The 24,650-nt window shown below is 57.1% G+C and overlaps 2 protein-coding genes and 1 non-coding gene across 7 annotated transcripts in view; all 3 read left to right on the forward strand.

Annotated features, from left to right (window-relative positions):
* The first annotated feature begins 891 nt into the window (after positions 1–891).
* EEF1G (eukaryotic translation elongation factor 1 gamma) lies at positions 892–10,685 on the forward strand. Its single transcript, XM_024574232.3, has 10 exons — positions 892–1,046; positions 2,143–2,301; positions 3,023–3,086; positions 3,242–3,384; positions 4,133–4,276; positions 5,734–5,863; positions 6,219–6,423; positions 9,829–10,001; positions 10,087–10,211; positions 10,452–10,685. The coding sequence occupies exons 1-10, from the start codon at positions 1,035–1,037 to the stop codon at positions 10,608–10,610; spliced, it is 1,314 nt and encodes a 437-aa protein (XP_024430000.1). The 5' UTR covers positions 892–1,034; the 3' UTR covers positions 10,611–10,685.
* Positions 7,968–8,107, forward strand: LOC112317490 (small nucleolar RNA SNORA29). Its single transcript, XR_002976120.1, has one exon. It is a non-coding gene; the product is annotated as a small nucleolar RNA SNORA29 (small nucleolar RNA).
* A 9,033-nt stretch (positions 10,686–19,718) lies between the features above and the next one.
* The window catches only part of AHNAK (AHNAK nucleoprotein), an 80,532-nt gene continuing 75,600 nt past the window's right edge, over positions 19,719–24,650 (forward strand). For 4 of the 5 annotated variants that reach the window (XM_045183352.2, XM_024574286.3, XM_024574278.3 and 1 more), the window contains exon 1: positions 19,719–19,873. The gene's annotated coding sequence lies outside the window, so the exon portion shown is untranslated. Of the gene's footprint in view, positions 19,874–20,763; positions 20,783–24,650 lie in introns of those variants that run through there. The other variant, XM_024574279.3, reaches the window with a different exon arrangement.

Raw genomic sequence — 24,650 nt, forward strand, 5'->3', positions numbered from 1 at the left:
TGTTTCCACCACTTACCACAACAGGGAGTGGCTAGGACCGTTTGCCTGGCACCTGGGGCCTCCCAGTAGAGTTCTGGAATGATGGAGTGCTGGGTGGGGGTATTGAACAGTCCCTGTGAGAAAAGAGGTTTGCCCCCACTTTTACCTTGCAGATTTATCAACGGTGACGTCCTGAAATTTGGGTTCAGGGTTCTTAATTTTCTCAGAATTCATCCTGTTCTAAAATTGGGTAAAAGGTTTTCAGACCTGAACATGCATAAAGGGTGTTTGTCCCATCAGTTTGTTTTAAATTGTCAGCTCCTTCAAGGTGATGGGAGATGGAAGGAAAAGGGCTGCTCTTCCTAAGCCCCTGCCCTGTCGCAGGCCCTCGGACTAAGTGCCCTTTCTTGGAGGAATATCCTCCCTGAGCTGCAAGGTGATTTAATGGGAGGAAACTTCAGTTTTAACAAAGGGTTTCAGACTCGGGCTCCGATTGGACACTCATCCTCTCTAGAAAAAATACCCCAGAGCGGTCAAAAGGAATTGGGCACACTGCCACTTCGACGCGGTGGTCTACGCTCCTGTGTCACACAAGCACAACGTTAGGGACTTGGCAGGACCTCCCACCAAGCCACTCGTCTCTGGGCCTCACACAAACGGAGGGCCGGAGGTGGGTGCTTGCAGCACCTGGCGCGGCACAGGACTGGCAGCTGTGCCACGTAGCCACCGAAGGGCAGCTGTCCAAGTTCTCACAGTACCCACCTCCGCACCGTTTCCCTCCACGTTGGAACTCCGATTGGCCATACCTGAGAGGCGGGCCAGTCCGGTGCCCCACTGCGCAGGCGCGAGCGTTTCCCCAGCACAGACCAGCAGGCCCCACCCCATTCTCCCAGTTCCGCCACCACGGTAACCCGAACTGTCGTGCGTGTGCCTTCTATGCGGTCCTCGCTTTCCGGCTGCTCTTTCTCCCCGTCTCTCCCCTCCCCCCTTCTCTCTTTGACGGCTTACTTTGCGGCAGCACTGAGAGCCCCACCCCCTTTCTCTGCGGAATCACCATGGCGGCTGGGGTAGGTTTGCCGGCTCTGGCCATCCAGGTCACCGTATCCGACGCCATCCTCTGCCCGAGTGGGACCAGCCGGCGTCAGAGGAGTTCTGGAGCCGAGTGGGGAACTGACCCGGGCCTAGAGGCCATACTGTCAGAGAGCAGGGTTTCCAGGCCCCGGAGAGGAACTGGTGCTGGGACTGTGGGACGCCAAAGAGGTGGAATGGTGTGGGTCAGAGGAGAAAAGAGGTGCCCGATCCTGGCCGTCTGGGTCCTGAGAAAGAGGTTCGGGTTCATGGCCGCCTCGAGACGCGAGATCCGGGCAGGTTGACAGAACTTTTGTGACCTTTTTTGTGCGGCAGCAGCAGGGACCGGGCGAAGAAGAGGGTCTTTGTAGCCTTGTCCGACTCGCCACGGTTAAGGGTCGTCCATCAGGGAGGTTTGGGAGCGAGAAGACTCCAGACAGTGGAGGCAGGCCAGTGGGACCCCGCTGGCCAGGCTAATAGAAAGAGAGACGGCAACACCAGGGAACTCACTGCGGGACAGGACCGGCGGGGTGGTGTGCGTGACAAGGAAAGAAAGATTTTTTAAATTAGGGAGACCGAGTTGATTTAGGAAGAGAAGATGCCATTCGGCATCTCCGCGGCTGTCGGGAGCGGGACTTGGAAATGTCTTGGTAGGCGTGTGTGTGTCTTAAGAGACAAGGGTGATGTTTTGAAGTGGCAAGTGGCTCTGCAGTAGAGTAGGCAGGCGCGGGTAGCCATCAATGAATGAAACCAGGGCCCCGGGAAGGGAGGGGTGTATGTTTGTCCACAGATGGAGTCCTGGGGAGCCTGAGGTTCTGGGTTTCCTGGAGACAGACTTAAGGAGAAGTGAATGTTTCTAAAGATGTCCTTAGGGAAGGTCGAATCTGTCAGCAGGCTTTATTTAGCAGGCGGTGTGTATCTGTCCTGGATACTGCGGAGGGCTCTGATTACGAGTAACATGACTGCACAGCCTGCGGTAGTGAAAGAGCGAGCTGAACAGATCGGGACTGTTCAGGGCGGGCATCCCTGGAGGTGACGGTTAGGACGGGGACCCTTGTGCTCACACACTAACCGTCTTCCCCTTTTCCTGCCCAGACCCTGTACACATACCCTGAAAACTGGAGGGCCTTCAAAGCCCTGATTGCCGCCCAGTACAGCGGGGCTCAGGTCCGCGTGCTGTCCGCACCGCCCCACTTCCACTTCGGCCAGACTAACCGCACCCCGGAATTCCTCCGCAAATTCCCTGCTGGCAAGGTGAGTGGGGAAGTTGGAAGGGGTCTTCGGTCCTGACAACCCAAGAGGCTGGAACATTCCATCACTTTGAAGATGACCTTCATCTTTGAGAGAGAGCTTGCCACTTTTCCCTCCGTTTTAGTGATTTTTAAAAAACTTTTTATTTTGAAATAATTGCACATTTTCATGTAGCTAAAAAATTGCAGATTTTCAGGTCGGCTGTAATTAGAAAAAAAATGACTTCAAAAGTAATGAGCTATTCAGTGACATTTAATAAAATTTACAGGCTTACTCTGTGCTTGGGGGGCGAGGGTGAGTTTGGACTGTTTTCAGGGCAAATGTGTGAAGTATGCTCTACGGGCAGGATTCTTTCCCCAAAGGGCTCACAGAGGCAGACACACCACCACCCTAAGAGTAGAGGTCAAGTGTAGTGTGGGGAGCACCCTGCTTTGGATGGTGTAGACGTAGATATGAGACTTGGCTTTGGACCTTTTGCTTATTTCATTGAGGAATTTTCTCCAAATAGCCAACAATGTCTAAAAATCTTTGGGGGTTTTTAATGTGAGTTCAGATACCACATTATTCAGATATCTTTGGTTCCTGAGTTTTAGATAACATCAAGAGTTTGGTGAGCAAGGGTTGTCAGCCTTATGTAAAAACTGTCCTCCGGAACGGTTCTGTTCTTGGCATTGGCTAGGGAGAAATTAGTGTTTTACTTACCTTTTCCCTTCTTTGTCCCCAGGTTCCCGCATTTGAAGGTGATGATGGATTCTGTGTCTTCGAGAGCAATGCTATCGCCTACTATGGTAATTGGCAGGGGGTGTGGGAATGGGAGGGTCTGGAGGTGAGGGGTGTAGGAGAGGGTAAGGGTGAGCCGGAGTGGAAAAAGAGAGGACTTTCAGGGACTGGGTTGGTGTTGGCATGACCGCAAGGTTCTGACCTTTGTGTTCTGCCTGTGCAGTGGGCAATGAGGAGCTGCGGGGGAGTAGCCCAGAGGCAGCGGCCCAGGTGGTACAGTGGGTGAGCTTTGCCGACAGCGACATAGTGCCCCCAGCCAGTACCTGGGTGTTCCCCACCTTGGGCATCATGCACTACAACAAGCAGGTAAGCTTGGAACCTGGGGAGAAGCCAAAGGTGGGATGGTGTGAGCTCCAGGGTGTCAGGCAGTAAGAGGTAAGAGAAAAGGAAAGGCCGAGAGTGTAGGGATAGCAGAGGCCCTAATCTTTGGGCTGTACGTTTGGAGCACTACGCTGTTGGTGGTGTCTGAGTTCTTTGTCAGACAGGTGCATGGCGGCGGTGTCTGTCAAGGGTGGTCAGCTCTGGTTGGTGTGGTGCAGTGGTTGAGTGCTGGCCTGCAAACCAAAAGGTCACAGGTTCAATTCCTGGTCAGGGCACATGCCTCGGTGTGGGCCAGGTCCTCAGTTGGGGGCATGTGAGAGGCAACCAATTGATGTTTTTCTCCCTCTCCTTCTTCCTTCTTGGTTTCTCTAAGAAGTAATTAAAATCTTTAAAAAAATTTTTTTTAAAGAGTGGTCAGAGGAGAGACGCCTGCTGTAGGAAGGTTATGTCCAGTGACAGTGGAGTGGTTAGACTAAGTGACTTCTAAGGGTCCTTCTACAACACGGAGACGTCCATATGGCCATGAACACTACAGTGGAAAATGAAGCCAGACTGCCCCAAGGAGGAATGTAACAGTGAGGCGTCACGAGTAGCACAGTCGAGTCTGACTCCATTGAGAGAGGGTGGGGGTGAGCCAGGACTCAGTAAGTGAAATGGCTACCTCAGGTCAGCTGTTGGGGGGAGGGGGAGGGACTGCGAGGCACTGCTAAGTTTGATGGTTTTAAATCGACAGGCCACAGAGAATGCAAAGGAGGAAGTGAGGCGAGTTCTGGGGCTGCTGGATGCTCACCTGAAGACGCGGACTTTCCTGGTGGGCGAACGCGTGACACTGGCTGACATCACGGTCGTCTGCACCCTGCTGTGGCTCTATAAACAGGTGCCTGTATGAAGGGTCGGGTTGGCAGAGGGCAGGTGGGATTAGCGCCCGGGGGACGAGTCTTCCAGGTCGCTCGCTGCCCTGTTCTGAGGACTTGGGTGTGAGGGAGTCTGGGGTGGTCGGTCTCCAGGAACCCCAGGATGGGGTGCCATCCTGCTTTCCTTCCTCCCTCCTTCTGAGGAGTTTGGCGATGTTCTGTTGCCCTGAGTTTCTGTTTGGCAGCTAAGAGATTTCTGGTGGAGCCCAGCTGTGTTCAGTTGGAAAGACAGGGGTAGGTGTGGTAGATTCCACACTGAGGTCTTCTGGAGGCAGAACCAGGTTCTGTTCTTGGCCTCATTACGTGTGAGTTGTAGGTGGGGGTGGGGGTGGGGGTGTGAATCCCTTGGTCCTGTGAAACGAGGGCACCGGTAATCACTGTTGAGGTTATTGGGTCAGAGGAGACGGCACGTTGCTGGTTCCCAAACCGCAGCTCTCGGACGGATGCTGTGCAGAACAGTTTGCGATACTATGGGAAAAAGCACCTACTTCATACTGGACCCCCTGCCAAGGGCCTTAGGACCAATGTAGTGAGTCTTGCCTGTTGTATGGGTGAGGGAGAATGTCAGCTGCCCACGGGCCGCAGCTGGGCAGTGGTGGAGTAGACCTGGGACCCGACAGGACAGCGCCACAGAACTGACTGCTGTGTCTGTTTCCACAACCAGATGATTTTCCCTCTGATTTTGGCAAACTAAAAAAATGGTGAATGAGTTTGTTGTGAAGCTGTTTAAAGGACTGTCATTCTGAAATCAGGTTTTTGCTTTTACATATTTTTTACTTGTTATTTACTTAGTAAAATGAGTAATTGATAGACCTCTGTGCATCCCAACCTTTGAAAAAAATTTTATTGATGTGTTGAATTTAAAAGATTGGAAACTGACCTTGGCTGTGTGGCTCAGTGGATTGAGCACCGTTCTCAGGTTCTAGGCCTGTGAACCAAAGGATCACCAGTTTGATTCCCAGTCAGGGCACATGCCTGGGTTGTGGGCCAGGTCCCCAGTAGGGGGAATGTGAGCGGCAACCACACATTGATGTTTCTCTCCCTCTTTTTCTCCCTCCCTTTCCCTCTTTCTAAAAATAAATAGATAAAATCTTAAGGAAAAAAAAAAGATTGGATACTGGGTGTGAAATAGCTTTGTAAAAGGACCTAGACACCATATAAATATTGTTCCTACCTAGTAGATTCTTAGTAAATGGAAGGGGGGACCGAGCACCCATCAAATTGGACTGGACCACCAGAAAGAGATTGGGGAGGTTGCTGGGAAGTGGCCCTCCAGGGAAAGAAGGGGTCCCAGATGGCCGCTGTCTGCGGCTGGGAGGGTGGAGGAGCTCTGGGATAGGGAGAAGCAAGGGTGTCTCTGGCTTGAAACTTCAGGACCTTTCTGTCCACTGACCTTGTTTCCACCCTTCCGCCCTGGCAGGTCCTGGAGCCTTCCTTCCGCCAGGCCTTCCCCAATACTAACCGCTGGTTCCTCACCTGCATTAACCAGCCGCAGTTCCGCGCCGTCCTGGGGGAGGTGAAGCTCTGTGAGAAGATGGCCCAGTTTGATGGTGAGTCTGAGGAGGCAGGGCCGCCGGGCCAGGGCTGGCCTGCTCAGTCTCGGCCCCTGGATTTCCTGTGGAGCTTTGGGTGATGTGGGCCCACGGGGTGTAGGGCATCGCACGTGGTGACAGACGTTTCGTGAATGTACACCTACTCATTTTGTTACTGAAGATGCATGTGTGTTGGTTACGAAGGGTCGAGCTCTTGCTCAGGGATGCACAGCGAACTGGTGGCAGCCTGGGCGGAGCCCGGCTCCCGGAGCTGCCCCACCCAGCAGTTTTCCTCCTCTGTCCTGCTTGCTGCCTGGTTTTGGAAGGTGGTACAAAGAGGCAGAATATTGACTTTTCTCTCTTCTTCTACCAGCTAAAAAGTTTGCCGAGAGCCAGCCTAAAAAGGACACCCCTCGGAAGGAGAAGGGGTCTCGGGAGGAGAAGCAGAAACCCCAGGCTGAGCGGAAAGAGGAAAAGAAGGCAGCTGCCCCCGCTCCCGAAGAGGAGATGGACGAATGTGAACAGGCACTGGCTGCTGAGCCGAAGGCCAAGGACCCCTTTGCTCACCTGCCCAAGAGGTAAGGCTGGTGGAAGGTGAGGGGCATATGTCCTTCACACAGCTGGGGCCCCGAATTTCAGCATGTCTCCATACAAAATGTAAGGTATGTTCTAGTGGCAAATAAGACGACTGAATTTAAGAATTGGGTGAGTTTTGAAAGTAGGAAGTACGTTCCAAATGCATCCAGTATTGGGGAAGATCAGAACTTCCTTTCTAGCAAAAAAATAAAAGGCAGATGGGCACAGAATTCGGTGTGGAGGTACACTGGTCTTGAGCGTGCTTGTTAATACTTGGGACACCCCAGCACGAACTGAGAGGTGCTGGTGGGAAGTGGCAGCCGCGCACCTGCTCTGCTGGGCTGGTTGCTGAATCGACACTGCATAAGTGTTGTTTGATGACTTCGAGTTGTCGCTGCTGCTGTTGTGATGAATTGGACTGTGCGTGGTGCTCACTAAGACAGGGTGGTGTCCATGGCTCCATGGTACCTGTCCAGTTCCCCAAGCTGGGGAAGTTAAACCCCTCAGAGAGGAGGAAGTAGATGGGATGCCGGTGTATGTCCTCTTTCTAGTAAGTGTTGGGGTTCTTAGAAGAAAGAATACAGTAAAAGGGAGATTTTTGGTGTGAAAAAAGTGGGTGCCTGTACTTTCCCACTTGTCTGTGTTGTGTAAAATTTTCCGGGTCTGAGAGACATTTGAAAGGGGCCAACCACTCCATCGTTACATCAAAAGTTTATTAAGAACTTACATAGCAGGCCCCAACTGGTGTGGCTCAAGGGATTGAGCGCCAGTCTGAGAACCAAAGGGTTCCCGGTTCAATTCCCAGTCAGAGTACATGCCTAGGTTGTGAGCCAGGTTGCCCCACTAGGGGGCAGCGAGAGGCAACCTCACATTGATGTTTCCCCCTCTCCCTCCCTTTCCCTCTCTCTAAATAAATAAAATCTTTAAAAAAAAAAAAAAGAAAGAAAGAACTTATATATAGCAGGCATGTCTCGGCGCAGGTGACTTGCGCCTACTCTGTCCTCCGTGCCACGTGGCAGGCACTGAGGGGTTGTGTAGGACGGTAGGGTGGACAGGGTACAGCAGGGTCATCCCCCCGGGATAAGGAGAGGATGCCTTACAGGCTTGCTCCAGGCAGGAACCAGCACAAAGCGGAAGGCCTTGGGGCGGAGGGGCGGGGCCCATCGGACAGTCTCTGTTCTGGCCCAGGGCCTCCTGGATCGAGCTGCAGGTCCAGTGTGGTGACCTCATCGAACAGTCCGTCTTCCACACTCTGCCCTCAGGTCTTTCGTGGGTCACTGCCCCAAGTCCTTTTATCAGAATTTCAAGCTACGTGAGAAGTGTCCTCTCTTACCCACTCTTCCACCCTTTCATTAGTTGGTCTGTCTTTCAGCAGGGTTTGCCCGCCCCATTTTGTTAGGGTTTCGATTGGGGGTAGCGCGCGCCAGTGGTGGGCCCCGTGGCTGTGCTGAGGGAAGGTGCCCGTGGCTGTTCCCAGCGTGGTGAGGACGACGTGGAGAGCCGCTAGGAACCTAGCACAAGGCCACACCAGCAGTGGGCAGGACTTCTTCCCGTTTGACTGCCACGGTTTCTCCTCGGCGTGGATCTCGGTGGCTATGCTTACGGGACAGACTAAAGCAGCCGTGATCTGAGGAGGGAGGGTTTTCCCGTGTCCTCCCTCTGTATGAAATGGCTGGACAGAGCAGAAGGGAGCGAGCAGGGTTTGGTGTGTGAGAGTGAGCTGTGATCCGCGGCCCATAGTGCGTGTGCTGTGGCAACACGGACACTGCTAGTTATTCAGACTTTCACACGCGTCTGGCCTGCGCTCTGGGCAGGAAGTAGATCAGGCGGGAAACTCGCAGTCTTTAATAAACTCCGCCTTCCTTAAAGCCTTTGGAGGATGTCTGTGATACCTATTTGTTGCATCACTGTGGCGCTTCATGTACTGGGCTGCCAAGATGATTTCCCCAGAGTTTCATTGTCTCAGAGGGACCGCCCTCGAAGCCCCAGAGCCCTTTTCTCAGAGTTAGTTCTAGTCCCTTGAAGGCTTCCTGCTGACCTGTTTCTAGGGCTGTTCGGAGCCTGCGATCACATGGTGGGGGGATCGTGGTCAGTAATAGCACAGAGTGTTTGGGAAGGTGCGAAACAAACCCTCTGTCCCATTTTGTGGGTGTTCAGGTGGTGAAGCCCCTCAGGTGAGGCCTCTGGTGTCAGGAAGGAACCTGGGGGCTTTGCTGCAGTGTAACTGGGCCAGTCCCCCACCTAACCTGGTCTGTAGAGGGCAGGCGGGCTCATTGTCAGGACGCATGAAGTAGGTGATGACTCACGGCATTGTCAATACTAATGAGTAATTGAACCAACTTAAACATTCAGTAGGGAGTTTAACAGATTTATGGCGCATCTCATCCAGTGGAAGGTTATGTAGCCATTAAAGCGTTCGCGAAGGGTTCCCAGTAGCATGCGGCCGTGCTAAATGAACAGTTCGTGAGGCGCCAAACTAGCATCTTTGAAAAGTCACCGGTGGGAAATAGATAAAAATACTGGTCGTCTTATTTGCGGATTTGTGGGTGATTATCTTCAGGCAGAGTGGGGTTTATTTTGTATAAGATTTTATTTTTAGAGGGGAAGAGAGGGAGAGAAACATCAATATGTGAGTGAAACATCAAAACATCAATTGGTTGCCTTTTCCATGTACCCCAACCACGGACCAGGCCCGCAGCCCAAATTCAACCCAAAATCAGCTTTGTGGGGCTTTGCAGTGATGATTGGCTAACTGAGCCGTGTTTTTTTTTGTTAATTGGAAAAGAAAGAAAACAACCCCTCCTGGGGGGGTGGGCGCTGGAATCCCTGGCTCTGTGCACCAGACTGCTTCAAAGATAACCTGAACCTCAGGGTTTATCAGCACCTGAGCTGGGCAGAATGGGAAAGGACAGGGCTGTGAGGTTTGGGTTGGAGGCCCCTTGAGAACACTCGCCGCTTAACGTTGCTGTCATATTATAGTGTGTAACCTGAAGAGGCCTGTGTGAAGGGGGAAGAGACTGGTGAGTCATTCACTGAATGTGACTCATGGAAAAGGGCCACTAGGGAGTGCTAGCCAGGAAAAAGAGTCCTCACTCTGTGTCTCCACCAGGGGGCAGCACTTCACCGTGTTTTTTTCCAGGGCAGGTCTCCCTCAGGGTCCCCTTGGGTCCCACCCTCTGCGTACCCAGCACACTTGAGCTGGGGGTGGGGAGCAAGGGAGTGCCCTAGGCCTCTGGTCGTACCCTTTGGCTCTTCCCGTAAGGTTAATACACATCTGCCAGTCCAGGGACCCTTCCTTTAAACCAGTACGTTTAAGTGACCGTGCCTTCGCTGCCTTTAGCCTGGCGGCCCTTTGTTGTGGCAGCAGGGCCTTCTCTGCGTTGACCTTGCTGTTTCCCTCCGTGCAGCACCTTCGTGTTGGACGAGTTCAAGCGCAAGTACTCCAACGAGGACACCGTCTCCGTGGCGCTGCCGCACTTCTGGGAGCACTTTGACAAGGACGGCTGGTCGCTGTGGTACTCGGAGTACCGCTTCCCTGAGGAGCTCACCCAGACCTTCATGAGCTGCAACCTCATCACTGGTGAGAGGAGCGTGGGCCTGGGGAGAGGAAGGGAGGGTGAGGTAATGTGACCTCCCAGGCTGAGTGTTCTCCCTTGCTCCTTCAGGAATGTTCCAGCGGCTGGACAAGCTGAGGAAGAATGCCTTTGCCAGTGTCATCCTCTTTGGAACCAACAACAGCAGCTCCATTTCTGGAGTCTGGGTCTTCCGAGGCCAGGAGCTCGCCTTTCCGGTGAGGAGGGTGTAGGGGAGGAGGCTGTGTCTTCAGCCCGGGGTGAGGACACGTGATCCCAGCACGCGTCACCTCCTGGGCCCATGGGCATTCGGGAAGGTCCTGGGAAGGTGTACAGGAAGGAGCTGCCAGGTTCCCGGGTTCTGATGAGATGGGTTTGAGCTGGAAGTAACAGGTGTGAGGCAGTGTCTGATGGATAAAACCTGACCACGTGCTTCTTACCTGGCTTTGTCTCCTCAGCTGAGCCCAGACTGGCAGGTGGACTACGAGTCGTACACGTGGCGGAAGCTGGATCCTGGCAGCGAGGAGACCCAGACGCTGGTTCGCGAGTACTTCTGCTGGGAGGGGGCCTTCCAGCACGTGGGCAAAGCCTTCAATCAGGGCAAGATCTTCAAGTGAACTTCTTCACCATCGCCCGGCTGCCTGCACCTGCCCTTCAGGGGGATGGGGTCATTAAAGGAAACTGAACACTGACCCTTTCTTGTCCTGCCTCCTTTGTGAACGGGGGTCTTCAGAGGGCGTGGGTGTGTGGAAGCAGGCCTTCCCTGTGCCTGCCCTGCCTCCCTCTGCAGGAGAGAGGTCTTCAGAGAGCAGAGCCCCGCCTCACCTGGGATTGCCCTGCCTCCTGCTGTGGTGACTGTCTTCTCGCTGGGAGGTGCTGGACACAGGGCGGGTGGGGACTTGGGGCTTTGTGAGTACCCTCTAAGGGGCCAGATCCCGCACCTTTCCCGACGAGCGGAGAGAATACCTGCTGGCAAGGGTGAGAGCTAACGTGGAAGCCCGCAGTGTGAGAAGGAATGCGTACTGCCTCCCACAGCCGCGCTGTGCCCGAGGGCCAGCAGGAGCGGGGTCTGGACACGCCCTTCGTGGGCCCTGACCTGGCTGCCGTCTCGGGGGGCACCGCTCCTTCCTGGCTAGTGTGCTGTGATGGCGTACGTGGCAGAGGCAGGGCTTTAAACCCAGCGGGTGTCACTCAGGCCTGAACGCTGTTGTGTCCTAGAGCGTGGAGCGGTCATAGTTGTCACTCCCCGGCCCCACCCAGATCAGTGGTTACGTTTTTTTCTCCTTTGAGCTTAATTTTTATTCTCTTCAGAGATTCTTGCCCCTCCTGAGATTGTCATTTCTGAGGAGCTCCATCGATTAACAGCCCGGTGGACTTGGGCATCTGCCTGGATTCTCATTTTGAGTCATGCGGAAACAGGTGTGACTCTGCCTGTTGGTAGTCAGGTTGTGTTTCTGTGGGTGATTTTTCTGTCCTGTCCCTTTAGTCTAAGCACAGGGCGGTTTGGTGGGGGAAGAGGTGGTCTTTCCAGTCACTGAAGGTACTGGCAGCTTGAGAGCAGTGGAGCTGTAACCTAGCTGGGGACCTCGGCTGCAGCTGGGGTTTGGAATCCAGCTGGGTGAAGATGGGTTGGTTCTTGCTCAATTTGCTTCCTGGAATCTCATCTTGCGTTAGATTCAAACTTGTAACCTGTCTTGCATCTGAGTCTCCTGGGCTGCTCTTGGATGGGGGCTGAGAGTGCTGAGTGCTGGCCGGGGTGTGCCCTGAGCTGGTTGCTGGGGCCTCACCGAGCTTGTCATACTCCTGTTCCCACCACACCCCCTGCTCCTCTGCCGTGTGTAATCCTCACTACCTTCCTGGTATCCTTCAATTGTCTTCCCTGTGCCTGACGATTTAGGCAGGAGAGACCAAGTTGTGCAAGTACGTTTGAGGGGCAGGCTCGAGGCCCAGGAGTGGGGCCCAACTGAAAAGGGGTATTTTCTGCTGGGTAAGCTGGGTCTTGGGCAGCAGCAGGCCTGGCAGCCCGTGTGGACTGGCCAGCTCTGGCCTTGGGGGTGGGACCCGGCCTCCTAGCTCCCTCTGAGGCTGCAGGAAGAGTGACTCATTCGCACCTCCTACCTCCTGTGCCTCTAGCTCCTGCGGTTTGGTGCAGAGGAGGGCACCAGGTTGTTGGATGAGGCCTGGCCTGTGCCTGGGTCGCCCACAAGCTGGAGGCCGGCTGGAAGGCAGAAGGGGAGGGGGCTGTGGCCTGAGGAAGGCTTGCAGTTGGCCTCCAAAAGGGGGTGGGGTAGAACAGCCTCTTTCCTACCCAGATGGGCAAGAAAGAGGTTAACAGCACAAGTTTCTAGCGGCAGATGTGGGGCTGGAAAGAGGGGAAGTACATCTGGAGCTGGTTCAGTCCTGCCCTGCCTCTGGGAGGCCTGAGTCACCGCACGGCTGAGGGCTCTGGACTTGCACCCTCCCTGTCCCAGGGATCCCGTCCCAGGGATCCCATCCCAGTGGGGAGCCTGGCCTTTCCCTGCCTGCTCCTCCCGGCTCTGGCTGGGGGCGCCTGGCTCCCCGTGGGCGGCCAGTGAGAACCTGCACTTGGCACACATCTCTGCTTGCTGGGCTGTCCTCTTGACCTGCCAGAGGGGCTCGTGCCCCTCCCCGTGCTGCCAAGAGCCAGCCTCCTTGCTGCCACAGTGAGGCGCATGCGGCAGTGGCTGGGGTCTCTGGCCGAGGGCAGAGGGTGTGATGAAGGGGTGGAGGCTGGGAGCAGGGCGTGGTCTTGGAGCACTAGGGAGGGAGGAGGCTATTTTACCCACTTTCTGGGCAAAAGCTCCGAGCCTCAAGAAAGGGAGGTTGAGAAACTGGATGGGGGTCGGGCTCAGAGATGCCTTTGAGTGCAGATAAAAGCTTTCCAGAGCCTGGAGTGTGAATGGGAATGGCTGAGATCTGGTTTAGCTTGTAGATAAACCAGTAGATACTGGTTATAAGCAGCTATTTATTGTAGCTTTGTTGGCGCTTCTGGCTTAAGTCACTTACTAAAAAGTCAGAAGCCTTTCAAGTTTTTCCAAGAAAGACCTGGGCTGTCATTTGGTTCATGTCCTGCTTTGAGCCGGGGCTGGACAGCTGCTGCTCTCAGTGGGGCACACCCGTCCCGCCAGTTGCCTACGTGCCCCAAATGTGCCACTTCCCCTTTTGAAAGATGTGGGGGGGGGGAGGGTCTAGAATGTTGAAGAGAGAGAAATGAAGTGCTTTGGAGGCTCCACCCAGTTGTTTCTGAAATTAATACTGTGGTTTTCATGGCAACCGGCAGGCGCTGTGTCCTCAGAACCCAGAACTGTCCCTCCAGCATCACATGGGTTTTGCTGGGCAGCCGTGGCTTCCTTGGCTCCCCCCTCCAGGACACTCTTTCCTGCCCAAGTAGCTTTGCTCCTGCATGCTTGAGTGTAACTCTGGGGTGCCCACCCTCTTCTCTAGACCCGTAAGGCTGCGGAGCCTGGAGTATTGGCTGCCCTGAAGGTTAGAGGAACTATGCCACCTGCTCTTGTCTGTCTGTGCGAATCAGGCTGGCACGGCTCCCCGAGGAGGCCCTCGTTTTACTCCAGTGGAATTACTGGGGTGTCCCAGTGCCTCAGCACCCAAGGGATGGGTGGAGTGCGGGATAATGGCAATTGATGGAGAGCAGCCCTTGACTTGAATCTCTGATAAGACAGAGTTCCTCGGACAGGGGGCGCTGGGTCAGGGGCAAAGCTGTCTTTGATGACCTTGAGAGATGTTCCCGGGTTCTTTTCATTCTTGTCACTCCCGCCCCTCTTGTAGCCCCGCCCACCTTTGTTTCCCGATTTCCTCGGGATTCCGAAGGGAGCTTGTCGCCCGCCTTTACCTAGTTGACGCGGGCAGGGCGAGCAGAGCTGGATGGTCCGTCAGGGTTTGGGCCTGTTTCTGATCGGATCTCCCAGGAATGCGCCTCCCTCTAGTTTCAGCTGCCCCCTCCCCTCTGCAGCAGGGGCAGCTGTCACGGGAGGGCCTCTACCGCTGGCTCAGCCCTTTTGCAATCATCTGGCTGGCTCTGCCGGGACGGGGTTGGGGGGGCGGGGCGTGGATAGTGAGGACGGGCAGAGCCAAGGGGTAAACGAGGGGGCGTGGCAGGGCAGGGGGAGCCAGCGGAGGAGGGGAAGGCAGTGTGGCTGAGCACTGGGGGCCAGGCAGGAGGGATGGGCGCCGCAGTGAGGAGCTTAGGGCCTGTCAAAGGAAGCGGGCTGCGAGGGGCTCGCGCTTTCCAGGTGCGAGGCCGAGCTGTCCTAGCGGGACCCCGGCCGGTCACTCCGCACGGAGATCCGCATGTCTCCTGACTCACGGGAGGCCACGGGGTGCTTTCCTGCCAGTCTGCCTGTACATGGGGTCTGAGTCACCGAGTTGCCTAGGGTGCTGGCTGCCCTGTGGTGACAGTGCCGGGGCCTGCCCCACCCACTCATTCCCACTGCCAGGACAGGGGTCAGCAAACACACCCCTTTACCCCACTCTCCCCCGTAGTAACTCTCCATCTCTTTGACTCACGCAGAAAATGTACCTCATGCAGGGGTTGCCGGGGAAACCATACCAAGTAGTCCCTTATTTTACCAGGGAGGAAACTGGAGCCCAGAGGGGAAGTGACTTATCAAGGGCACATGCTAGTCTTTGCACAGTTCTTGCAGCCACTCACTGAGTCACTCTGGCTCCTAAGAGGAGCAGGAGGACGTGTCTCTCAATAGCTGGGCGTTATGCATGGTGGCCGAGCAGGACAGGGCAGTGTTGAAGGCTGCTGGGAGAGCCCGGCAGCCCCGCCTGGGGTTAGAAGCATGGAAGAGGAGCAAGGCCTGGGGCAGGGTCAGCCCTAGGGATCCAAGTTCTGGGGCTGGGGCTGGGGCGGGCAGAGGGCAGAGGGTGCAGAAGAGGCCGGGCTTCCAGTAACAGGAACCTCAACTATGTGGTGACTCAGGCTCGGAGCAGCCTAGGCCCTTCCTTCCCTGCTCAGCCTGATTTCCTTAAACCAGACTTGGAAAGTGTAAGCTCAGCACGGAGGGAAACCTAGGCTGGTCTGCCTTTCCCCCCCGGGAACTGGGGGAAAGGCAGAGGAAGTTGGAAAAGATGGGAGAAAGGCAGATTCCGAAAAAGGGGCGAGGGGGCTGGTGTTCCCCTCTCTGGGCCCCTCCCTCCCCATGCCCTGCGCCCTGCTGGGGAGGGAGCTGGCGGGGCGTTGGCTGCTCCAATCATTCCAGCTCCCTCCCTCGGCTCCTGTTTACAAGTCGGTCGGCCCAGTCCCCAGGCCAGTTTGGAGCTCTTCTTTTTTCCCTCCCTCCCTCCCTCCCTCCCCACACAGCGTTATTCAATCGTGTCTCGCAGCTTCTTTTCCTTAATCTCAGGACCACGTTTCCTATTATCTTCCTGCTCCCACAGCAGCATCCCAACACCCGTGACTCACCAGCCTCTAGGCCATCTCTCGCTGCTGCTTGGAATCCAACCAGGCCTGGGGTGGCCACCTGTCCTGCTCTCCCTGCCCACGTCTGTCCCCTTGCTCTGGGCCTGACAGCTTTTCTTTGCCTCCTTTCCCCCCAGAGTCTCTACTCAGAGCCCTGTGTCTTGTCTCCTGTTCTCTAATCAGCTGTGACTTGGGTTCTGCTTGGGTCTGAAGATTTTGGTTAGGACCAGTGTGGTGGGGAGGTGCCCGTCTCCTGTCTGTCTGGCCTGAGTAATTCAGGCACTCCTTATTTGAAACCTGAGCCTTAAATACAGCCTGGGATTTGAATTGAACTGGAGGAGGATGGTTTCACCTGGCTTCAGAGTTTTGAGTTGGGATTAGGAGTTTGGGGTCTGAGAATTGCTCAGGAGATAAGGCCATTTGGATCCCAGAATCACCCCGGAGGGTGGCTGTCCCGCTGAGGAGGATGACAGATTAGGAAGCTGTGGACTAAATGGAGAAGCACCAGGTGCTGGGCAGGGGTGCTCATCTGGGGCCGGCCTGGGGTGGAGGCAGGGTCTCGGCAATCCCAGATGGCTCCAGGAAGGGCCGACAGCCAGGTCATCTCCCTGCTGCTAAATTGGACATGCCAAAGGGACTTCGAACACACTGCACACTTCACTTCCTTTCTGAGATCGAAGTTTAAAAACTACAATTGCTTTTTGAGCTGTCAACGTCTTTCCTTCTCTGTAAGACGCCACTGGTTTCAAAGAAGGGGACTTGTGGCCAGAAGGGAGTGGAAGGGGAATCCCCTGGCAAGGGGCTTGCCCACAGAACAGCCCCTTTGGAGTTGCTATGGAAACAGGCATAATAGGAACAAAACAGAGGCACAGTCGCTGGGCAACAGGAGTCCACGTTCAGACACTACTGTACACATCAGGGAACCCCTGGGGGAGAGCCCTTGTGAGGAAGCTGGGGTATCCCAGTGATGACAAATCCTGGAGCTCACCTGGCTTTGCAGGGAGCCTGCAGGACTGCGGTGTGGGACTTCGCCTCTGGCGGGGAGGGGTGGAGTGCCACCTGGTAGGCTGAAGTCCTCCCGGATTCCCGGATAGCCCTTATTTTGACGGAGGAATCTGAAACCGGACAGAGCTTTTCTTTGCAACGTTGGGACCAAGAGGACTCATTATCCTGAAGGTTCTCCATCACCTGCACCACCAGCATCACAGGCGGTGGCGGCGTGGGCCACAGGAAATGTTCGTGCAGCGGCAGGCATGAAAGTCTACAAGTGGGGGGATTGATGGGCAGGAGGAGCTGAGAGGGAGGGGGATTGGGTGGGGTGCAGGATGCTGTGAAAAGCTCACTCATTCATTCAACAAGGCCATCTTGAGTGATTGCTCTGAGCCAGCCACTGCTCTAGGCAGTGGAGAACAAGAAACCCCTGCCCTCGTGGGGCTTAGGGGCTAGTGAGAGCTGTGTGGCTTTAGGTAAATCACTAACCCTCTCTGAGACCGTTTGCTCCCAGAGGCAATCCCAGACGATTAAATGAACTAGCACATGAAAATGCCTTCTGCAGTGTTGGACACAATCACCCTGCAGGTCCCTTGGGGGGTGAAGCGGGGGTAGGGGGGCGGCTACAGCAATGGGCAGAAGAGGGTTGGCAGAAATTTCTAAGTGCGTATTTTCAATTGCATCATTGAAAACTCTTGAGGAAAAAAAAAAACCCTGTTGAAAATACTCCCTTCCCCTGGGCTATATATGGGCTGACTTAGGAAACCCCAGCTCTGGTTGCAGCAGAAAAGGTCACAGTTTCTTAGGGGGCAGGGCCTTGGTTACCCCTCTCTACCTTCTAGCCTGGAGGCGGGGAGCCAGTCCCCGGGAGCCAGTCCCTGGGACTCCCCACCCCACACCACCCTGGCAGTGATACCCCCAATGAATGGAACACCTGGACAGCAATCGCCGTTCTGCGGCTGCCCCCCAAACCAGCCTGTCCTGCCTTCTTCCCTGTTGACCAAGAGGCTGGCCAGAGCAAACAATGGCTCTGATAAGTTGGCCCTGAGCCCAGGACACTAGCCTCTGCTCTCTCGCTCCTGGGGGGCCCCAGCTGAGGTGAGGCGCCACACCCACACCGACATCCACACCCTCCCCACTCTTCCCTTCCTGCTCCGGCCCCTCCCTCCAATCTCCCCGTAGCCCTTTATTTTGCAGATACCATATCTGGGTCTTTGTAGCCTGTGTCGCATCGTAACTATCTTGGTGAAATCCTGGGTGGAAAGCAGCTCCTGTTTTTAATGTGCTCTGGGAAAACGTTTGCTTTCAAGGAAGCAAACGACTCATGCCATCACGTTAAAAGTCCTTTGGTAAACTGCTCACCGTGTTACTGCCGGAGAGGGACCGGGTAGGGGAGTGGGGAGACTGTTTGTATTGTTCTGTCTCTCCGCCTTGTTGCCATTCTTCACCCTATGAAGGTATCGTTGATTTTATTTATTTTTCTTTTAAATTGTATTTCATTGACCACCCTGTTGTTATTGATTTCATTTAAAAGACGTCAACAAGGATTAGCTGACTTACAGATTTACAGCCCACTTCAGTCTCTCTGTGTCCTCCATCCGTATTTAAAATGCTGAGTGCATGGTAAAGGAAATAAAAATCTAAAAGCCATTGGTAAAGGAAATAATTAGCTCTTGGTTCTTCTTTTAATTTTTTTAAAGCAACCCAAAGTTGCGAAGTTTAGATTGTGCTTCTTCAGATAAGGTAGGTGCTGGGAAAGGGGTGCAGGACCACTCGAGGGAGACTCCTCAGGAAGTCTGGTCTGTGACTGTGTGTTGGGATATGCGTGGCGGGCCCGCCTGTGCCGTGGGCCTGGGTCGCGCTCTGGGGGGGGGTGGTGCTGCAGAGACAGACGCACACACAGTCAAACGGAGGAAATGCTGGTGCCCAACTCTCTGCGCTCTCCCTGGGCCTTTGCGTGCCTGTGCCTGTCCAAATGTCTCCACGTGTTTCCACCTTTCAGTGCCCATGATGAGTGTCTACATGCCTGTCTCCTTTGGCCGCCTCTCCCCTCCCCCACGGCCTGTACCCTGTGTGGGTAACTGGACCTGGGACACAGCCCCCAAGGCTGGCAGCAGAGTTGGCTGCTAGGTATTTTTAGCCTGTAAACATGTTTGCCATTTCAGAGGACAGGGCCTCTGGTCCCAGCCCCAGCCCACTCATGATCTTGCAGCAAGGAGGGTGCTCCTGCCCAAGGGGAGGGGGTCTTTTCGGGTCCCCAGCCTGGGGTCTCCCTTCTGCAGCATTTGGGAAGGACGGAAAGCTGGCCTGATGTGGGCAGTTGGGTGGCAGGCCAGGAGGGAGGATAGAGGATTCATGGGGGAGAAGAGAATGGGGGTGTGGAAGGGGGGGGTGTAGGCAGAAGGACCCCACAGCCTATCATTAAGCATTTAATAAAATCTCCATGCAGTTGGAAGTGGCTGTGGGAAATGACTGTAAATTTGGAAACAAAGCGTCCAGCAAATGGAGGTGGGGGAGGGGATCTGAGAAGGAAGGGGCAGGTGGAAGACAAGCAGGAGCCCGGTTTCTGGGTTGCTGCCCAGGGGGTCTGGAGAAAGGGGGCAGCTGGAGCCAAGGGCTGCAGGCCTGACTCCAGTGTCGCTGCAGCAGTGGGGCCGGCCCTGGTGACTCTGGCTCCAGGAGGTGTGGCAGCGTCTCCAAGCCGGTTCTGTAGGGGGAGGGGCTCAGGGGCCCCCAGAAAGAGGGAAGATGAGAAAGGGGCGCGTCTGCATGGAGCTTGGGAGCCAAGTGAGGAGACTGAGGCCTAGGATTTGAAGTGAAGTTGCCTGTGTTGAGAAAAATCTCAAAAGATCAGTGTCAGGCTGGAGGTCGCGGCTGAACCGCCCAAGCCCCCCAGACGCCTTTCTGAACCCCTTGTTCGTTCCTGGAAAATGTTCTGATTCCCAGTTCCAGCTGGATGGATGAGCTTCAGGGAGCTGGGACGGGTTTCCTGCGGGTGAAGCCACACATTGCATGCACTTTGGCGGTAGAGCCAGGCCCGGGCCAGGACTGGGGGCAGTGGATTGGGGCGGAGGAAGGTAGCACCTCGGACATGCGCCCCCTTGTCCCCAGGTCTTTCCCCTCCACTCCCACCCTCCCCACCCCCAGCAGCCCGCTCCGGGGTCCCTGCAGAGTCGGCCCAGCTCGCTCGTCCCAACCCCACCGCGGCCCCGCCCGGCCCCGCCCTCTCCCCACTGCTCTGGGCAGACCCGCCCGCCCCAGCCGGAGTTACAAGAGCCGCCTCCCGGCACAGGGGCCCGGCCACTCGGAGCAGCTCCGCCGCGGGGACTGCACCGCCCGCCCTGCCGGACCCGCCCCGACCGGGGCTCGACGCCTGCAGCAGCCGCAGCACCGCGACCACGGCCCAGCGCGGGCCATGTCTGTGCCCCGGGGCTGAGCGCGCAGGTAGGGGCCGGGCGCACTGAGTCGCGGTCTGGAAACCGGACACAGGGAGCGGGAGAAGGGAGGTGGGGAGCAGGGCTTGGGCGAGGCACTTTGGTGGGTGTCACTGTGAGGATTCGAACACTTTGGAACAAGCTGGGCAGTCCGGGGCTGCTCAGGGAAGCGACACGTCGCGCCCTGGGAGCCGAGCTCCGGCTCCGGAGTTGGGGTGCAAGTTGGGCAAAGTTGGAAAGTTGCTCCAAAGCGTGCTTTGCTCCAATCCGTATTTCTCTCCAGGGCTGATTTTTGGCCCTACTGCACGTCAAGGCGCCGCGTTCCTGGCCTGGTGGCCCCCGTCCCACCCCTTCCCTCTGCGTGGGGCGGTGGCTCAGCGCGCTGTTCTGGTCCTATTCCATGTTTACTGGAGAAGTTTCCGAGATCATTGCCGCGGCCCCTTGGCCCCTCCGGACGCCCCTGCCTCTGTCCCTCCCCTTACCCCACACCTCCACCCCGATCTCTGCGTCCCGAGCCCTCCCGGCCCCACCCAATTCTGTACCACCCGCCTCTCCCTGACTTGCTCCTGGCTGCCCCCCAACCCCCCTCCAGTTGCCCCACCCTAGCCTTGCCCCTCTGTGTACCCCATCCCGAAAACTCCCTTCTTCCTTTAGGGCTGGGGAGCCTGCAAGTTTGCAGCGCGCCTCCCTGCGGGAAGGGTGGGAGTGGGGGTGGGGGACATAATTAGGGAGATTCCTGCACTGGGGTGGGCGGAGAAGGGGGGGGGACTTTGCGGCGGCACCGCCCTTGGGACCGCCCCTTCCCCCGAAGGCGGTGCTCTCTCCCCCAACCCACTCCCAAACCCGTCCGGGCGGGATGGCCCCCGCCCCAGCGCCTGGATTGGCGCCAGCAGCCTGAGGAATGTGGTGGTTGGAGCCGGTGACTAATTCAAACCAGAACTCGGGAGGAGTGGTGGGGGGCAAAGGGGAGGGGGAAGGGGCTGTGTGTGGGAGTTGGGGGCTGGAGCCGGGCTCTGCGTAGGAGGAGGGCCGTGCTGCGCTCTTCGCAACCCTGCTCCGATCCGACGCGCTGTGCGCTCCGGGAGAGAGGGCCCAGGGGCCAGGTCCCCGCGGCAGAGTGGGAAAGGCAGCGTGCTTAGGGTGTGTTCGAACTGTGTTATGTAAGGCTTTCCCATGCCGGGAGAGGGTGTGCAGTGTGCTAGGGACTGGCCCTCCCCTGACGGGGCTAGGCGACCCCTGCAGTGCCGGGGCAGGGGATGTGGGGGCACAGCCCCCTGGCGACGCTGGCCTGGAGGGACCCGTCGGGTCTGAGCTGGACTGGCAGTGCCTCTTGCGTGGGAGGGGATTGGAGTGGGCAGATGAGGCATCTCGCAGCTCTGACTGGGCCTGAACACCGGGTGGGGGTGGCTCTGGCGCCTCTGCTAGATGTGGCCGCAGAGAATTGTGTGCGATGTGTGTGCTCGCGCCTTTCACTGGGTGTGGCCACCGAGAGGCAGTGGTGGTGGTGAGGTGCCCCCAGGGAGCTTGCCTGGCTGCTGAGTGCCCTGCTCTGTGGAGTGGGTTTGTGCAAAGGCAGGGTGGGGTCTTCCCGTGGAAGTGGGGTCCTTAGAGAACGGCCCGGAGTTTCTGGGAGAAAGGGACCCAGATATTTACCTCTGTGTCTCCAGCACAGCGTTGGGTGCTCAATAATTGGTTTTGAAAGAGTCCTGTGTTAGAGTCCAGCCTCTGATTTCAGGGGTCACGTGGCCCTCCTCACGCGCACTAGCATAACACATGCTAGGGGATGGGTTAGTTTTGTGGGGTGCAGGGATGTCTTGGGGGGCTGTGGTGCAGGCTAGGGAGTGGAGGAGAGAGAGGGAGATTGACGGTGCCTTGGGAGAGGTTTTAGGGTCTCCACCTATGCTGGGTCTAAGGTAGGGGAGTAGATTCTGCCTTCAGGACCCCCTTTTCCCCTGCCCACTGGAAGGGAAACCCCTGGGGCAGGGTGTGGCACTCACTTCCTTTCCGAAGCTGAATGGGGAAGCTTCCTTCTCCTCGCCCAGGGACGGTGGGCTGGACCCTCGTGCGGGAGGTCAGCGTGCAGAGTGGAGAGCAGAGGGAGCCCCGGGCTTGGGGGCTCCTCCTTGCTGTGAGCTGTGGGGTGAAGGAAGGTGGGAGCGGGCCTGGGGCTGTGAGAGCTGGGCTGGCAAGAGGGCCTGGGTGATTGGAGGTGGAGATTGGAGGGTGTCTCTAAAATCCCACTCTTAAAGAAGTTGTGCCCAGGGCACACAGACACACGGGGAGCCACGGAAGTCATTTGGGGCTTAGGGATACAACATGGAGGAGTCCCACCGCCGTGAGTCTAGGGTCCGTGATTCAAGGGGCTCCTCGAAGAGCTCACCTCACGGACCTGAGGACCTGCACCAGCCAGACTGGGCTCAGGGGGTGAGGCCTGGGCAGGGACAAGAGAGAGTGAACTGTGGGAGACCTGTGAGGGAGGAGGCCGGCGTCAGTCAAGGGCAGGAGATGAGCTGGGGGCCCCTGGGGTCCCCCTGGTCCCAGGGGGGCCCTGGGTGGTGGTGCCTGGGCACCACCAGGCTGGATTCTTTGGCTCAGCTTGGAATCGGCTGGCTGGCCCTGGCAGAGCTCATCCGCCAGAGCCTGAGAAGCTGGTTTGAGGGGTTGCGGCAAAGCTGTGGGGGCGGAGGGGTGTGTGGGGCTTCGGGTGTGGTCACCACCTTCCTCAGAACCTGGGAACCGCCTGGGGGCAGACAAAGGGATAGACTGGGAGAGCTGGTCTGACTCCTGGCAGGATCTCTGCCCCTGCTGGCCCTCCCCCACCGCTCCCAGCCACCCCCAGGTTTCTCTCTCTGGAGTTGGGCTGACCACGTGGAAGGGAGGTGGCCGCTGGAGAGGGTTTAGAATGTTACAGCGGCCAGTGTCTAGGGCCTTCTGCTCTCTGGGTCTCCCATGGCTTCACTCAGACTCCCAGGAAGCTGCCATTTCCCTAGGCTCCAGCCATCCCTCGGGCCTTCCTGGGCAACCACAGTTACCTCCAGCTACCTCCACGCGTGGGCGTGCAGAGGGCCTGTGGGGGGCCACCAGGGTGGGCGCAGCAGGACTGGGTGTTTCGGTGGAGCCCCTCTTCCGTCCTGCTGGCCTTAGTTCCCATCAGGGGGCTGGCTGGGCTGTGGAAGCAGGGGTCCTGGGTCCAGGGTGGATGTTTCACTGTGGCCTTGGGGCGCTGCGTCTGCTAGCGTCACAGCAGCGAGGAGTGAGGGTGTCCCTCTGTCTGTACACGGTGGTTCCCCCGCATTGCCTTGGGCCCGGGTGTGTCATCAGTGCTTGTGTCTGGGGTTTATAGGGCAGGGGACAGCAATGGGACTCACCCTGATGGTGGAGGTTTCATGGGGACCGCAGGAGCTGTCGGTAAGGACTGAAGTAAGTTTCTCCATCCCGGGCAGCTTCTGGACCCTGGAGTTCGTGTCCAGGGGCCTGTAGGAGGGCAAGGACAGCCCTGGGGGTGAGGCCTGGACCCGCTGAGCAAGGCGCTGCCCTGGGCGGTCAGGGAGGGGCATCCTGCCCTGTCCCTGGGGGCCAGAGCGGAGGTTCCAGGGGAAGGGGAAGTGCCCAGAGCTGATCCGGATTTCGGGCCTAGCGTCCTGGCTGGGCTGGGGGCGGCTGTTTGTCAGCCAAGTGCCCTGTGCTAGCATGACCTGACCACTGGGTGGAGAGCTGGGCCTCGGTGGGGGCTCTGATTAGGGCGCTGGTTGGGCTGGTGGGCAGCTCCCAAACTGTAATCTGCTCCCCAGGGAGAGCCAGCAAGTTCTTTACCTCCCCACCCCACCCATGGAAGTCGACCTCTGCGGAGTTGGTGTCTTAATCCCAGCAGCTCTGGGTCAGGACCCACGCCTCCAGGGCTCTGTGACCAAGTATGGGGACCTCCTGCTGGCGAATGTAGTGCTGCCCCCAGCCCCCTGTCACAAGGAAGGGAGAGTCCCTTTGGGTCAGGGGAGGAAGAGGGAAGCTCCCTCCCAGCCGAGAGTGAGAACTGAGAACCGACTTCAGAGCTCACTGGGGAAGTGGCCACAGGAGAGGTGGGGAGAGGTGGGGAGAGGTGGGGAATGGCAGTGGGGCGGAGCCCAGGAATCAGCTGGCAGGCGGGGGTGGGAGAGGGGAGGCCCTAGAAGTGAGGCGCAGGAAGCCAGCGCCATGGTGAGGGGCCGGCCAGGCCTGGGCCTGGAGTAATGGGTCTGCAGAAACTTCCTCCTGCTGGGCTGTGGGCTGGACCAGTGGCCCAGGTACCAGGGATTATGATGGGCAGGCGCACACAGGTGGAGGGGGGCAAAGACCCGGCGCAGCAGGTTAACAGGTACAGGTGCCCTCCTCGCGGGGCAGGGCCTGCTCCGGGCTGGGAGGGCTGGGAAGGACGGGGATGGGCTGAGGAGCGAGTGTGTCTGTGTATGCACAGGGCGAGTGTGCGTCCTCGAGTGTCTTTCTCTGAATGTTTCTCCGGTGCCCATGTTGCTGGTGTTGGTCTAATGCTCCCTGGGATTCCCATCCCCTCAACACACTCACTGCATTCTGGTTACAGCTGTCCCCCCGCCCCCTTGCCCCCCAGCCGATGTGCTGCCCAGAGTCAGCTGAGTGTGCAAGGCCTTGCTTCCAGCCTAGACCCCGGACATGACTGTGCAGGTCTACTCCAGTTAGACTAGGGCCTGCTTGCTTTTCTGGACAGAGATCTGCCAGCTGTGTACGTGGGGGTCCATTTGGAGGCTTAGGCCCCGGAAGAGATCCACCTCCCGGTT

Source organism: Desmodus rotundus, chromosome 5, assembly GCF_022682495.2.
Source record: "Desmodus rotundus isolate HL8 chromosome 5, HLdesRot8A.1, whole genome shotgun sequence".
NCBI classification, from domain to species: Eukaryota; Metazoa; Chordata; class Mammalia; order Chiroptera; family Phyllostomidae; genus Desmodus; species Desmodus rotundus.